The sequence below is a fragment of the Melopsittacus undulatus genome, chromosome 12, assembly GCF_012275295.1.
Source record: "Melopsittacus undulatus isolate bMelUnd1 chromosome 12, bMelUnd1.mat.Z, whole genome shotgun sequence".
Taxonomy (NCBI): domain Eukaryota; kingdom Metazoa; phylum Chordata; class Aves; order Psittaciformes; family Psittaculidae; genus Melopsittacus; species Melopsittacus undulatus.
Genome location: NC_047538.1, coordinates 17,937,500 through 17,954,467, shown reverse-complemented (window position 1 = coordinate 17,954,467; position 16,968 = coordinate 17,937,500). Strand labels below are relative to the sequence as shown.

The 16,968-nt window shown below is 39.9% G+C and overlaps 1 protein-coding gene across 4 annotated transcripts; it reads right to left on the bottom strand.

The window, feature by feature from the left end:
* Nucleotides 1-272: 272 nt before the first annotated feature.
* Nucleotides 273-16,914, bottom strand: CHEK2 (checkpoint kinase 2). Of its 4 annotated transcripts, none has more exons than XM_034068028.1 (15): nt 16,868-16,914; nt 16,382-16,636; nt 15,743-15,867; nt 15,329-15,476; nt 14,488-14,578; nt 13,460-13,565; nt 11,716-11,769; nt 10,907-10,968; nt 10,334-10,433; nt 9,617-9,703; nt 8,855-9,018; nt 8,529-8,644; nt 7,086-7,171; nt 1,098-1,178; nt 273-501 (listed from the first exon to the last, which is right to left on the bottom strand). In XM_034068028.1, the coding sequence occupies exons 2-15, from the start codon at nt 16,629-16,631 to the stop codon at nt 406-408; spliced, it is 1,566 nt and encodes a 521-aa protein (XP_033923919.1). In that variant the 5' UTR covers nt 16,632-16,636; nt 16,868-16,914; the 3' UTR covers nt 273-405. The 4 variants fall into 4 exon arrangements, 2 of the variants coding, with proteins under 2 accessions (XP_033923919.1, XP_033923920.1); XR_004550145.1 differs by lacking the exon at nt 273-501 and adding an exon at nt 3,432-3,540; XR_004550146.1 differs by lacking the exons at nt 273-501; nt 1,098-1,178 and adding exons at nt 1,187-1,731; nt 3,432-3,540.
* Nucleotides 16,915-16,968: the final 54 nt, after the last annotated feature.

Sequence of the window (16,968 nt, the reverse complement as noted above, 5' to 3'; positions counted from 1 at the left end):
ACATACCAGTGTGGTATTTTTTTAAATCCAGATGCCCATGGATGTTTCTCTGTCCAGTTCATGTACAAGAATTGCCATTTTATCATTAACATGGATGTTAAACATCAAAAGTCTCAAAGCACTAAAGATCTTTGCAACAGGCAGATATAGGAAAACCCAACTCATGAATGTCTTACCTTAATCCCTACTTGATGTTGGTTATTTCAGGCTTTAGTCTTTCCAGATCAATTTACTGTGTCTTTAACCAAAAGATGGATGCATACACAGCAGTCACTTCAGTCTTACAAAGTTATTTTTATTTAGCAATTCATCTTCAACATTTATTACACTATTAAGATTTTTCATAAGTAAAAAAATCTGCTTTCCATAAAAAAGCTGTAACAAAAGTCACTTTCTCTTTCTTCTTCACCTCATTTTCTGCAATGATGTAGAAGGAACAGCATGCTTTGAAGAGACAGATTCTTCCTCATTTTCATGGAGACGCTTTCTTGGGGCGATTGGCTAAAAGAAAGATGCAGCAGGATGGCTACATGAAGCAAGGTAAAACAGAGCCTGACCGCTTTGTGTGCTACAGAATTACAGGTGTTGGATGAAGTCTCCTTTCTGTGACCAAACAGCAACATGACCAACAACTGTTTCTCTGCCAATATCTACCTGATTGGTTTTGATCCTTCTCATATAAAACAATGCCCCCCAGTTTTATTCCTCACTAATTTAAAATTCTCCTAATTAGCATCCAGTAATGAAGGTTACAATAACCAGTCTCAAGTTCCACTAACATGAGAATTTTTCCTTGAATACCAAACATTCGTGATTCTAATCCATCAAAACATACATGTTCAACAATTTAATTTTCAATGCATAATCTTTAAAGCCTTGGAGACTGTTTCTATGCATTTAAGAAAAGTACCTTGCCAAAGCACAGAAGTCCATTACTTCAATGCAGAAATCAAAGGTAATCAGCAGACTGCTACATACAGCCAAAATGCACATTTCTCAAAGTTCTCAAAATTAATTTATTTTGTTATTATTGGTACTTTTAAACCTGGTTTCTCTATGTAGAAAGTATTAATCTTCAAATTATCTGTTACACATACCATCTTTGATGTTTGCGGTGGGTTCATAGTGGCACAGGTCTGAGCAAGTAGCTGTTGAAATGTACTCTTCATATCTTCATCCTGTGAGAAGAAAAGCAGTAACTCTTAAGTAGAATAGGGAATATTTAAGACTGTGGCAGAGGTGTTGTACCAGATGATCTCCAAAAGTCCCTTCCAGTCCAAACCATTCTGTGATTCTATGATTCTGATATACCCATAGTAGAATTTTGAGCAGCTGGTTTATGTGCAGTGCTGGTAATAAAAAATAGTTTTATTTCATTCTCCAAATACACAGTTGTCCCTTAGTAACTACTTAGATAATACTAGTCAAGCTAAATTTGAACTTGCATTATCATTCAACAAAGTGTAACGGCATTGAAAGAACAGAACATATGGGCTAGGAGTTTCTGCAGGTAATTCATTAGGCAGCCTTAGCAGAGGAGGCCTCATAAGGACTTGGGGCCTGCTATCACCAGAGTTAATTGCTCTTGAAAAACAAGTATTTTCCTTACTGTCTTACATTTTGTTCTCATAACGACTTCCCTTTCTAATAGCATGTTTTCGTTTCTACTAGCTCAGCTTCATCAGTATCCGAAATCTGGGTAGTTTTCATTACTGCCTCTTCAAAGCAAACCTGTTGTACACAGTAGGTAGAGAAAAAACAACTAGAACACCCATACCCTAAAATAAAAACAAAAAACCCCACCCACACAGCAAACTTTAAAACAAAATGGTATCTTAAAATGATCCATAACGCAAGCCTACAGAACATATTAAAGGCTTTAAATGGAAACATTTGGAAAGCATTTCACTGAAGTTTCCCTTTTGAAAACCCAAATTATTATCAACAAATATTGTATTACTCATAGAGCATTCATATCTCTACTCAAATTCACTGGATACTACAGTTCATTCTCTGTGTACCCAAAGTGGTAAGCCAGAAGCTGCCATCAGTGGAGGGAAAGTGTCTGGGAGAGATGCACTAAGAATGAAGTGAGCTTTTAAGTCTGGCTCTTAAGGCCTGGCTGCAGGAGCATTAAGAAGAGCGAAGGACAGCAGAGGGGCAAGGGCAGCAGAGATCCTTTATTAAGAGAAGCTAGCTTAGCAGAAAGTTAGGCAAGTTTTAAGAACAAAAGCTAGCATGTAAACTCATTGTGGTTCAGTTGTCAGTGACTGGGTACTCTTGGTATACGCTGAGCAACCTCTGTGAGCAGGACATCAGTCCTGCAAGTTGGCTAGTTGACACAGTATACTCCCTGTTTTACAAAGAAATCTCATTCTCCAGTTTCAGCAATTTCTTCTGCAGGAATTTTATTAGAATGGGTTGCTATGGATTGCCTGTAAGCCCTAAATCAGACTTCCAAATCTGAAATTGGGTCTTTAAACCTTTCCCAGGACTAAATGAATCATACGCTGCTCATAGTGATTTCATAGAGATCATTTCCTTTGGCTGAGCTGTGGCAGTGTGTTCACCAACTGAACAACTGATCTATAACCAACTCCCAGACATTTATTCTAAACAACAGACTGAAGCTAAGAGGTTGTGTAATTTGGTTCTATTATCATAGCACAGATTAGGAAACTCCAAATGAATTAACAGGAAGTCATTGTTAGAGACTATTAGAAATAAGGATCATTGAACTCTGAAGGATTTAAAATGCTTCAACTGTTTCTTGGGGTTGAAGGCAGAGGAGGGGGTTCTTTGTCAAAGCCACGAAATATTGCAGTATCTCCTTTTTTTGGTTTAACTATGTTCTGAAGTGCTACAAAAAGGCTTTGATGTGAACATCCAGTTTATTTTATATAGAACCGGGACATGACTTTCTTTCCCAGTGTTGCCTGTTTTGACTGTGGGTACATCTGAGTCGATGGGCAAGATAAGATAAATATTTTTCCATTTATGTAACAAACACCTGAATTTCAGTTCAGCATGCAACCAAACTGATCTTGTCCCATTCTAATCCCAGTGAAGTTTTCAGAGGAAGAAATGGGAATTAATTGTTTATATGCCTTTGAAAAGTGTTTTATTAGAACCTGGTAAATACATGTAAGACAACTCCACTGTACTTAGGTTTAAGCAGCCCACTAAATTTTAAAGTTTTAGATTTAAGCAAAGAATGGAGTAAGCAGCACAGGTATTTAAAACACTAATTTGAAAGCTCTATTGGTTTAAATAAAGCTGTAGAAATTGTTCTGTTTGGAGCACATGCTTGCTTTTAGTAACTGAAAAATTCTCTAGTGGACCCCAATTCGTTAGAGGGCTAACAGGCATTAGCATGGCACCTCATGCTATGTTGTGGCTTTTCCATACTAACTTTTAAAGACGATACTTACAGACAACACAAGAGGGAGTGGGGAGCCAGTAACTCCTTCTCACTACTCACAGTAACAGGACTCAAGTTGCTCTTTGGGTTGTAGTATTCAACGTGTATGATATCTAGAACTGAACATATTGGATATTGGCCTTCCAAGCAGGCAGTGAACATCATGTATAAACAACTGATACTCTTAGTAACAGCCCATGAAGGGAAACAGTTTAAAGAATGGCATCTGAACGCTTGATGACATCTGGATTTGCAGGTATGATGTTTCCTGAAACTTTTTGTCCTGTCTTCAAAATTAAACATAAGAGGTATCCCTAAAGGGAATATAGAACCAAGATGCTAACAACTTCAGTCTACGTACTGAAATATCTCAAATTCTTACTTTGTCTAAATCACTGTCATATATTTCCCCTTTCCCATTAAGCATGCCAGCAACTCTTAAAACTCAGTGTTACATAGTTTATCAATTACATTTCCTGCTCAGAATTATAATCTAAATGTATGAATCTACATCTGATTAACTCACTGTAGAAGTTACACACAAAAATACAGTAGTAAAAGCCAGGAACACCAGCAAGAATTTTCTGATGCCCAACAGCACGATTAAGACAAATTAATGGCTTCAAAACAGTCATCCAAATGCATTTTCTGTCACAGGAAGCTGCTAGTTGTTGAGCACTGAGTGATACTCCTTTGTTTCCACCCTGCTTCTTACGCTCTTTACCTAAGCATCTGAAACAGGACACTGTTCCCAGCAGGGGAATATGAATAGCATTATGCTCATGAGCATATGCTCATTATGCATGAGCAAATAGAACCTGTTGTGTGGCTCAGAGGTAAGCTGGGTGACTTTCTTCAGCCTCCTCAACCAAAAATATCCAGGAAAGCTCATAGGCCACTGGTCACCTCTGGAGTGCCAAAGTTATTAAAAGACCACGTGAAGACAACCTCTCACAAAACTAACTGGACTGCAACAGGAGGCAGGGAAATGATTGTCTTCTACTCAGATTGTTCCCAAACCAGTAAGATCTACTCATATGCATCATGGTAAGAATACAACGGCACTAAACACATGCCAGAAACAAACTGCAGGATTCAGCACTGCCTGCCTATGCAAACAAGATGAGAAAGTAGGACTCTGTTACAATGCTCAAGGGAGGCAGTCCATCCTATCAGAACCACAATCAGATGTTGCCTCTAAAAAACACATCTCTATCCCTAAATGTTAAAGAGTTCTGAGGTGCCTCAGAAAGGATGCAGAAGCTGCTGGTTGTATTGAAAGAAGGTATTCAGCAGAATACTCGTGCCTTTTCTGCAGGCCTCTCTGCAGGGACTAAACATTTGAAAGGACAGACTAGCTACAGATGCAGACTGGGCTTTATTTGTAAAATCCAGAGAACTAGGATTTTCCATTAAATCTAGAGCAGATCATGGAGGCATACAAAGGCTGTTGAAACAGGGCTAGAGTATGGCAAGGAGCAGCTTAATAAGTTTCCTTCAACAAAAGCAGAGGCCTGTCACCCTCTCTGTTGAACTGGCACACCTTTCAGCAGAAACCAACTGGCTGGTGGGAATTAGTGACAGAAAAGCTGGCAATAAACAGATCAACAGACTTGCAGCTTGTTGAATGGCACAGCACAGTATTAGAAAGAACTGCGTGTGCTCAACCACTAATGTACAATGTTGATCCAGGCAGATATTTGGAACTACCTATTACAAGTATTCCTGAGCAGAGACCATGAGGAGCTCACTGATGGTGTTTAACCCTTAACAACTGAAGTCTGATTCTCTTAACGTCAAAATCAGTTTAATCTTCCTCACACAAAAACAGCTGTTTTGATGGAAAGGCCAGAGATGACAGAACTGCAGGAGCCTTGACACACTATTCAGCTAAAGATGATAGGCTGGAATAAGACCTACTTTAGCTTGACAGAACTGTTCAGTACTCTACAATGCATATAAAACTCGATCCAGAGTCAAACATCAGTGGAATAACCACAGAATAGTGACCATACAAATTGTGAAATACCTTCTTCCAGCTGGACAGGCGGACAAGTTACAGAACCTGAGTCTTTCTCCTTACCTGAATACAAGTTAATGAAGATACATCAGCCATGGGACATAGGATATCCCATTTGTGGATATAGCCTGAGAGAATTACCTCACTTGGCAAGGACCCAAACTGCTTTTAGCCACTTTTATTATATGACAACGTAATAAAAATCACGAGACCGAGAGAACAAAAGGCTCTCCTATACAGGTTTGTACAGCTGCTGTCGAGGGTCTTGACACACTTAGCAATAACACACATTCTCATATGTGTCAGGCTGCATCAGGAGGTAATCACACTGGTCAGTGCTGAGTAATGCCCTCAGCCTGTGCAGAGAGGGCATATAGGGTCACACGAGCTGCAGTGCTGCAAGTTAAGCCACAAAGACAATGGATCATCCAGTTAATAAAGAGAAAAGGCAACAGACATAAACCCAAGGATAGTGTGGCCACTGTGGAGAGGAAGAAGTTACTGATTCCTTTTTCTCTCTAGCAGAAGAGTTTGTGATGTGGCAAGGTAAAACCTACAAATGGAGAGCTCATGGCAAGGTGGAGGGCAAAGAAGAAGTCAAAAGGGAAATCAAGCAAAGATGTTTAGGGTGGGAAAAGGCACTGAACACCATCAGGCAAGGCTACAAGACCACACACAGCAACAATAGTTAAAAAGGACCATGGAAGTGAAGGACTGAGAAAGCACACCATGCTGTAAAAGCAGCAATAAGAAGGGGTAACAGCTATTGAAGGTTTGCTAGGGACAGGAGCCAAGAAAATGAACAGAGTGAAAAACAACAGGGGTTCTAGTTATTGCAAGAGGAAAAGACAAGGAGAACAGGAAAAAGAAGAAAATCTGTGTGCTGCAGAGACAGCATTTGCTTGTTGGAAGAGCAAAGAAGCAATTCTGTTCGCTGCAAGAAAGAGAAGGTTGCATCCCACAAAGGCTTTGACATGCCCCAAGGTACTGCAAAATTATCTTGCTTACAATAGGAAGAGATGGAAGCAGTCTGTTCAAGACACTTTGCCTGCTTTAGAGCTACCCAACAGGAAGATGGTAGCTACAGTATCCAGGCTAATGTCATCCTACAGGCTGGGGTCTGATGGCTTCTCTTCCTACATGTCATGACAATGCCAGTAAAATGAACAAATAATTCCTAAATATACAGCCTTTTCTTTCTCCTCTCTCCATAAGTAGGCAGCAGGATCTCCCTGGTCTTACAGCAGCAGCAGAACTGTTCAGCCAGCTAGCAGGAAGCAGTGCGTGCCTATGAGAAGCACCAAATGACCATTGCTCTTCTGCTGGCTACTGTCAGAGACAACCTATGGACTTAAACTCTGACTTACAGTAAGAGTTGTTATTCTCATGGAGCTAAAGAATTGAAGCTCTTATGGCCCACCATTGTATCCCTTTTACGGTATCCTCCACAGAAGCAGGATCAGGCAACACATCACTGGTGGCCACAGTAGTCAGTGTTCCTCTGCTTCCTTGCAGAAGCAAATTATACTATATCAACAAAAACTCGCAGCACTCATGCTACTGAACTGCCTTTGCATTTACATGAAAAAGTTATCCACAGAACAACCCAGCTTTGCAGTCCTTCAGTTAAGACTTGGTTCCTACCTGAAGCCAAGGATGCTCTAAGGCTTCTTCAGTTGTAAGACGCTTGCTTGGATCCACTACTAACAGCTTCTTCACAAGATCCAGAGCTAAGGTAATAAAAAGAGTTAGTTGACGTAAGATCAATGGATTCATTACCTGAAAATGAATTCTGCAATAGGCATACATCAAACCTATGTGCAACAAAGTGTCTTCTAACAGTACAGAACAATGCCCAAAAATACTGGCTGGCAGATCCCTTATTTTTATTATGCATAGGGAGGGCTGCCAGTATCAACCATTCTTCCTCCATATGCATGTGATTCAACACTTTTCAATGCACCAAAATTACCAGCAGACATACTGAGCATGTCCACAATCTATGCTCTGAGCATGCAAAGGAAGTTCAGCACTTTCCTAAAAGCTTCAGTATTACTGTGGACAAGAAAAGACAGCTTAGTTTAGTTTTCTGGTGTCTTGGAAAGAAGATTGTCTGGGAAGATGGAAGAGACAAGACATATACATGTGCTCAACATTGTCACATAATCACTGTTCTCTTAGGAAACTGCTTAATAGGCACTGTGAAAAATATGGCACATATGTTGTACCTTATGACTCCAAATCTTCCATATAGGAATTTTGGCAAGATTTAACTTTCCTGGTATCTGATTATTCTGTTGTACATACCATTAGGACTATGTATGACCATAACATAATTTCCATTCTCATATGTGTCTGACTTAACATTGAATAAGCTTCAAATCATTCAGGAAGGAGTTATATTTGGTAAGCTTATTAGAAAAAGAATGATCAAATGATTTATTAGAAACTCCTCTGCACATACAAAGGAGTATCCAAGGCAAATACAATTATATTGTGCATATAAAATGTCCTCAAGAACAGCATGCAGACCATAACTCCCATTTTGGTTTGCTACACAAACACACAAGTAGTTCTGCAGACTATTTAGCTTAGAGAGGCCCAACTCAATAGCCGATTCCACAAACATGGCTGATATTTTAAGCACTGCTAAAGGCAAGCACCATTAAATTACTCTTAATACTTCTAATCTTGGCATTCCAACTCATATGTCTTGAATTCGTGTCATTTTTAGTTCAACATCTGAAGAATCTTTGAGCAAGGCAAAGTTCTCAGAAAAGGCTGATAAAATTCAGAAGAAAAAGCAAAAAGAGAAAAAACAGACACAAGTGTCCACAAACTCAATACTTCTGTAGTTAATAAAGCAAAATATTACTAAGAATCTCTTCAATGAAAATGTGCCTGCTCTTTCCAATGCTTCAACTTTGAACTTAAAAAAAAACCCAAAACATTTTTAAGAGACCACTTTAAAAACTAAAGATATCACCATGCAACATGCCATAGAGCACAGAGAAAGGAAGTTAAAGGAAAACAAAAACTACAAGAAAAGAGCTAGATACTCTGCTGCCCACAGCGAGGGAGCCATACCCAGGTGTGACACATGCTTCCATTCTTTTGAAATGAACGTGTATTCTCCACGAGTGATTTGATCTCTCAGAGACAGTTGAGTATTCTGTTCATTGAATGGTGGGTAGCCACACAAGCTATAGAAAAGGAAAGAAGTTAACACAGATTTTGTCACAGCAAGTGAAACACTAAAATTGCACATTTTAAAGCATCTGCTAACATGGCATTTTTTTACATGTATATAGTTTTAAACACATTTTCACTTCCTAATAGAGATACTGAAGTTGCCAAGTCTTGAGCCGTATCAATGACTGCCCAATGAAGGTAGCATCTACACAATATCTTACCATACAAAAAGAATAACTCCTAAACTCCAGCAGTCCACAGCTCGGCTGTATCCAGCAGTCCCAAGTGAATTTAGAACCTCAGGAGCAAGATACGTGGGAGTACCACATAAAGTTTTCATAAGAGAAGTTTCTCCAAGAATCTTGGATTGTCCAAAATCTGTAATCTTGCATTTAAAAATGGTGACACCACATTACACATTAGGATTGACTGTACTAGAGCATATCATACTGTCAACATACATCAGGAGATACCATTGAGTTTCTTCCTTCCAAGTCAGTTCCAGTACATGACTATGAACAAAACTGACCCCAAACTTTATTAAATATTCAGTAAACAAAACAGAGAATGGGAAAGGGGGAGTAGGGAGAAGTATAAGAGATGATCACACTTTACACTAGCAAAAAAGTACTCTCAGGTTTGGATGTAAATGGACAACACTAATAAAGGAGATATAGATTATTAGAAGAGGTTACTTGAAGACATAATTAGTTTACCATGAAAAAACCCAACCCTACCCCCCAAAACTCCATTTGAAGTTATGTGCTCAATTTAGTGCTATAAAAAGCACATTTTTCAGTTGGTCACGTACGTGTAGGCATTGAAATAACCACAGAATTAAAATGATGAAAAACCCCTCAATGTGTCAACAGTTTGTATGACTAATTGCATAACATTTTTTTGCTATGCTTAGCTAAATATTTAGAAGACTGGGAAGGAACATTCCCAAATTTCTGAATGGACAAGAATCTAAGTTTCCTTACCTTTATCAGACATGTCTCTTCAGAGGATGAAAGCAGCACATTCTCTGGCTTCAGATCCCTGTGTATAATTCCATTGTCATGAAGATACTAGATAGATGCAGATCAAAAAAGAATAGACCATTGACATTTTTCAAGTGTAAGCTTTCTGATTTTTCATTGCTCTCTCTCTGCAGTCGCAAGATACTAAAATTGAGTCAAAATGAAAAAGGGAAAGAATTGATCTGAAAGCATATTCAGGTTCAGACAGTTAAGTCTAACGCAGACAACAATCTTGCAGAAGTTACTAACAAAATATACTTACCATTTCATGAATTTATCTAAAGGCCCAATATTTGTGATCTACTAAAGTAGTCTTAATCTGCTGTCTGTTGAACTGAAACATTTACTCAGGAGAGCACAGTAAAACATCTGATCACTACATTTTTTGAAGGCTACTATACAGATGGCTCTTTGCCCACACACTACTAGAAATCACACATGGTAATCTTGCCACCAATGAGCACAGCCTGGATTATTATTTTAGTCCTGTTATTAAGAAGTAAGAGCGTTTGAATGTTCTTTGGCTGCACTGAGGTAGACAATCTTCTTATATCAACTTGTCAAGAGCTTTGTGCTGATTAGCTTGCACAGGTTTCAGAAGTGACAAACGACAGAAAAAATCATCTGACAATCTTATGCAGAACCATATTTCTCTTGGTAGAGTTTATAATTATATACCTTTACAGCCAGCAGCATTTGATAAAAATACAACTTGCAGGTAGCTTCTTTCATCTTGACTGGCCTTGACAGTCTGTCATACAATTCTCCTCCTTCCATCCTAAAACAAATGCAGGTAACAAGTCAATGTATTATGTCCAAAAAATTAATCTCATTGGACAAGACTGAGACCAAAACATTCAGCTACTTTAGCTACAGAGGAAGCATACACTTATGAAAAGGAGTAAGCAACATCCTAAACACAGCACGTGCATTACTGAATTAGGCCTGATTTCCTAAGTCTTCACTGTGAATTGCTACAAGGGATTTGATCAGCCTCTTCTTACAAGCTCAAAATCAAAAAAAGTAGCAGCAATCCACAAGAGCAGCAAAGGGGGCACCTACCCAGGGCACTAAGTGCCTGCCCAGCAGAGCAGGATCACTCCCCAGTCACTCAAGTTCCTGACTGTGTAGAGGTTTTGGAAAACAGAAATAAAACCCAAACCAAACCCCCAGAGTTCAGAATGATTTCTCTTCTGTGTGGCCATGAAAAATACCATGTTTTATGCATTTACTTTCAAACAAGTTACTTACAGTTCCAACACAATGTAGTAATCCTCTGCTTCAAAGAAGTTTTTGATCTTGATTAAGCAAGGCTAATAAAAAGGGAACACAAATGGACACACACAGAAAAGTAGAATCATTTGTAAAAACAAACATTATCAAGAGTTTATCATCCTAAAGCTCATATTTCAGTCTGATTTCAACCAAGCCCATTAAACTAACAATTCAACTGAGTTGTGCCAGAGGCTTTGGCAAACACTTATTATTCAAGTCTGTTGTCTTCCCCCCATACCTCCACACACAAAATCATCCAGCTCTTCCAGTGACTACAGCTCAACAAATAGCATTTTTTCCAGTTGCGAGTCACCATATCCTCAGTATGTTTTTACATGCAATAGCACACTGGAAGCAAGGGAAAGTTCATTAAGCTATGGAAACCTTCTACCTAACAAAAGTAAAATGAATGCATTTTGTGGGGCAGGGGAGGATGAAGAAGGAAGAGGGAATACAAGTTCAAAAAACTCCCAGTGGAATCTAATCTTTCTATGTAGTTATCTGGCAGTATTTCCAAAAACAGGCATCAAGGACAGATTTCTACAACAGTGGTTCAGTTTGAAGTGTGAAATTTCTTCTCAAATTTACATTTTAGTTATTCAAAGTGTAAAACCCTCAAATCTGCAGGTACTTAAAGAAAAAGTGTTCAATAGACTTATTTATAACACATGCTTTCAAATATTTCTAGAGAGATAAAATGGATCTTTAGTTACTACCCTAAGGTCAGTGAACTACAGAAGCAGAGTAGGCAGCAAAAAGGAGTAAAACTGTACAGTAACACTCACATGATCAATTTTCTTCAAAATTTCAATTTCTGTATTGATATTAAAAGCTGGATTCTATTAAAAGAATCAAATATCACACAGGTAAGAGTGCTGTTCTGGAATAAGACACATCAGAAATAAGACAGAAAAAGAGAAAAACCATCGTGTCATGTCCCTTAAGTGACCATAACACACATCCTTTTTCCATGAACCCATCAGGTGCATTCAATGAATAAAATGAACAGTCTGCTTTTACTGTCTGTAGCAATATATTGCTACAGACATATTATTTCACTGCAGGTTAGAAATCTTCACCTGATTTCCAAACTACACCAAAAAAAATCTTGCTGAGTATGTACCAGTATTATCCTCTAAACAACTTTCCTCCCTCTAAGATGTTTTCCATATGGGCTAACCTTGAAATTAAATGCTACTTTCTCTGAGCCCTCATAGCAAGATAACATAAACAGATTCTTTTAGCTGTGGCTTAAGCTCAACTCATTAAATCAGCCCAGCATTTATTTCTTTTCTCTTCCACTCCAAATCATCTCTGACCACACACAATCAAATCCATATACATTTCAATGCAGTCCTATCTGGTTTGTACAATAGCATTTCTTAATCTTAATTACAAATGTTTCAAATTTGCATTTTGCAATTTTCAATCATACTGATGTCACATATTCATCTGCAAATAATTGTACCTTCTCCTCTGAACTAGGGAAAGTGCAGGCTATAGCAGAAGCTGTCACTGATTTTCAAGTATATAACCTTGCCCTATTAAACACTATCTAACTTGTATTTCTCCAGCATACAAAAGTATCAGTACTGCAATCTTCCTGCCTGTCAACAAAGACTTTGGGTCAGTGCCAAAGAGTTGAATTTGTTTTCCCATTTTCTGTGCCATGATGTGTAAATGTAATAGGATGGAAGACTAATCTCAAGACAAATTCTCAAACCTGCCACTAGTGACTAACTCAGCTACACTGAAGCCTCCTGACACCACTTCCTCAGATGCCTCTCTTTCTACTTCAGAACTTTTGTCTTCACAAACATATTTTCCAATGCAAGGAGTAGTTTCCTACTTGTCAGTTTGAACGGATTCTGTATATTGTATCTGTGCTCTGAAGGCCATTTTCCAATCAAAGAAATTGATAAGGTTAATTCAACTTGAATTAACTTTAGTAAGTCCACAGCAGCACAAGTTGCCCAACTCCTCCTTCCATACACTTTTGCCTCTTAACTGTTTTTCTTCAAAGTTTATCCTATATACTTACATAAAATTTGAGTAATAGATACGAAGTTGCTTGGATCTCTCTCTCTCACGCTGGAGTAAAGCTACTTGGCATGTTTTTCCCCTACAAATTCAGGCTTCTGCTACAAGACACGTGGAAAGCCCTTCCCAAAAGGCTTTTTTTTAAGAAGTATTATGATGGAGAATACAGCAAAATTAGCATTTTGTAGATTTCTGGTCAGACTTTGCTGGTTATGATGTACCTATCTTATGCCTTGTAGGAGATAAACCCCACAGTACTCCCCACACCACCCTTTGTATATACCACATGAACAAACAGTCTCAAATTATGGACATGATGAAATGTGGTCAAGGACTAAAAGCAAGCACTTTCTACAGAATTCTACCTTGAAATTACATCCAGAAAGAAGCTGGTCTTCAGTTTACAAGAGCTGTGAAGGCAGTGAGGTTGACAGGCATTCCATGAGCACTGCAAGACAGCCAACAGACAGAAAACCAAAAACCACTTACTGCCTCGATCCCACTCGCAAGAAACTTCCGTTTATTAATGATCTTCACTGCAACTTTGTTACAAGTGCTCTTCTCAAACGCCAGTTTGACTTCTCCACAGGCACCACTAAGAAAAGCACAGCTAGGTTAACGTTTGCAAGTAGTTTACAGGAATTTGCATAACCAGTACAGATAAATGGCATGAAGGCATCAGATTACACACAACTGGAGGCTGCTGCTTTCTAACTTTCTGGAAACGGCATGTTGTCAAAACTTTCTCAGAATGCATTCAACAGTCTGGAAGCCTGTTTAAACAGCAAGTGATGTCAAGGGCCACTGAAAAATGCATCAGTCGATCTGTAGAGCAACTAATCTGTTTGCACAAAGGGTACCAGTGAATATCAAGGACAGGCTCTGTTGGCATTCCCATCACACAAAAGCATTTAAGAGAAGAGAACCTCATGAAGAGTTCTCTCAGCACCGGACTGCACAAATCTGAATAGGTATAACAATATTTATTTTAAGTAGCAATTATATTACAGAAAGAAATCCTTGTATTTTGCACTCAGATTTGTTTCCACTTAACCATTCTCCAAATTCTTCACTGACCATCTTTTTCCAAAAGGTAAAAGAACAGCCTCCGCTCAAGAGCCTTTCCCCACTATCCTGAGAACACTTTTCCCATTCTGTCTGAAGGCCTCAACAGTGTGTATTCTAACATAAACTTCTTCCTTTTACTTCCAATAACTAAATCAATCTACAACATAAAGGTAAAACTTGTTAAGAATCCAGACTTTATTCTCTTTTAGAGAAAAAAAAAACCACAAACAGTTTCACAGTGAATGGGCGGTTACAAAACACAAGCCAATGATGGGGAATAAAGCTAAAACCCTGCTCTAGTTGTTAAAGAACAGGATTATTCAGGTGGTTGCATTCTGGTTTTATTTTTTTTTGCAGCAGCAGCTCAATGAACACCGGTAATTCCAGCCCAAGGTGCTAAACCCAGTAACAAAATGAACACTTAATACTGCAGAAAGCAGGAAACTTACCTTCCTAAAGTCTTGGACATGATATATTTCTCTCTGAATTCCCGAGGAAACACCAACTGATCATCCACCATAGGATCAGAAAATACAAACACTAGGAAGACAAGCGGAAATCGTGTTCCTGTCATTAACTTTAAAGCTCTATATAACAAGCAATTATGTTTCCTGAACTTTTATAATCAACAACATAACTAAGAAAGTGCTGCCTGCTAGAACAAAAACATACATATATTTTAAAAGCTAATTGCTGCTCTGGATGATGTCAGCTGTGAGTTAGCAAGGGAGTTTCAGCACTGAACACTGACATTTCTGGTATCACCTTCACAACAGTGCTTAAGAAACACGTTTAAGTACTAAGGAGGCAAGAATTTTGATGTCACAGCAGGTAGTAAAGAGAAGTGACAATCAGGAAGGTGGCATCTTGGTGCAAAAGCAAAGACAAGGAAACAAAGCCCCAACCCTGCTAATTTTTGTGAGGGTGTTTTAATTATTATGCAGCACTGGAGTGTTTTCAGCTTCCCTTGAACAGCCCATTCCCTGTTCCCTCCAGGATATACAGAGCTACTGATGCACAGAAGTGCTTCAAGGATAGGAAAACAACTATGAAAGGTTATACTGTGGTGCAGTAGTCCCTGATGCAGCTTCTTTAAAATCTTCTTATTTCATGAACGTGGATATGGGTAATTTTTATGTGAGTACTAAAACAGCAACTGATGCAGCCCTAATGGCTGTATTTTAACAGCACTCATGAAGCAGCTCAGCTTGCAAGAAACATATTCAAACCACTGCAGAAATGACCGTGTGTCAGCACATGAAGAACCTACTTAGTTATAGGACATTTTACCCTTATTAGTCTGTACAGACAATGCAATTTCAGTGTTGTGAGTCAGTGGAAGCCTCTTCCCTTTTCCAATGAGCTCTCTGTTAACAAAGGTTCCATTTGCACTGTGGTCTTCAATGTAGGCAACATATGAATTTCTTGGACCCATTTCCTCAAAGAGAAAAAAAAAAGGAAAGATAACTGGGGAACAATGGCTTTTACTGTGAAGACATGAAAGACTATAGAAAATTACTATTGTTGGCTCAGGAAATCAGACTACTGAGGTTATTTCAGATTGGAACATTGCCAAAGGTCTTGTTAAAGAAGTCAACACTGCATACACTTAAACTTTGATTTCTTTAGGATCTGCCCCCACCAAAGGCAATCTTTTCAATGATGCCAGGATAGAGAGACACAGTTGATCTTTTTAGCACTTACCCTGAAAATTCGGAAGTGCTTCTTGCTATAGTTCTGGTAGAAGCCAGTCTCAGACAGTCCTAGCTTAGAAAAACTGTAGTCACAGCTTTTGTCTCTCCCAAACCAGTATTCGTCATTCACGCAGTCTGTGGAGGAGGGAGAAGTAAAGCAGAGAGAAAACAAAATTGCAGGAAGTTATTACCTGCGGCAGTACAGAATGATGCCGCAATACAGTGAGCAGGGTAACAAAGACAAGATCTTTCCCGTACAATCAAGGGTATTTGTCTTAATTCAGACAAAGCACTTTGTACTACCAACACCTTGCATATTTTACTGATTTTACCCTATTTAGCTAGAGCAGAGCTTCCAGTTCACCCTCAGCAATATCGACTCACATGATACATCGATACAATTATGAAATGGAAAAATGAAACAAGTAGCAAAGAACATGAATGCCCCAGAACTCCTCTAAGTCCATGGAAGCCACGTATCTGGTACTCGGTATAGACTGTAATACAGAATACAGCATCACTGCATAAGCTGTAAGCTCGTACTTTACTTGTACCTCATTTGCAAACGAAGCCTCTGCTCTGTATCAGACCACCCAAAGCTTTTGTGAAGGGCCACAAATGAGCCCGGCATGTAACAGAACCAACATACCCCAGTTGCAGAAACCCTTCCCGAGTGCAAAGAGCCGACCCCAGGGCTGAGGAATAAGCTCTTCGGATTCCTGGTCCTCAGGGATAGACGGAAGGTCCTGGGTAGGAACAGTGTCCAAGGAACTGACAGTCCCCGAGCTGGACGAAGACTGGCTGGTGCCCTGGGACGCCCCGGAGGAGGAGCTGGCACCGCTCTGGGACTGGGGGGCTCCCGGCGGCGGCTGCGCTTCGCTCCCGCTCTCTCGAGACATGTCGGCTGCAAAGAGAACGTGTAACAGCCGTCACTGAGGTAGGGGAACACCGGCGGCCGGGACAGCGCGGTACCGGAGCAGAGCGCGCGGCCCCGGAGCAGAGCGCGCAGCCGCACCGCTCCCTACGGCCCCGTCACAGCACTGCTGCCCTGCACAACCCGGGCCACGCCGCCGAGCCCCAGACCGAGCCCCAGACCGAGCCCCGGGGAACGGGAACGGGGCCGGGGGCAACTCACGAGTGACGGAACCGCCGCCGTCCCGGGTTGCCGCGGTGCTGAGCGCGCACGCGCCCGGCCCCGCCCCACCGTGAGCTGAGCCAATCGGAGGCTAGCGGGCG

Bases quoted from the DNA above. Each gene is read 5' to 3' on its own strand.
- CHEK2 (XM_034068028.1), bottom strand. From the start codon at position 16,631: ATGTCTCGAGAGAGCGGGAGCGAAGCGCAGCCGCCGCCGGGAGCCCCC. The intron at 10,969-11,715 runs GTGAGTGTTACT...CCTTTTTATTAG, and splicing joins TTTTGAAGAAAATTGATCAT to CCTTGCTTAATCAAGATCAA. The intron at 502-1,097 runs GTATGTGTAACA...TCTTTCTTTTAG, and splicing joins CACCGCAAACATCAAAGATG to CCAATCGCCCCAAGAAAGCG.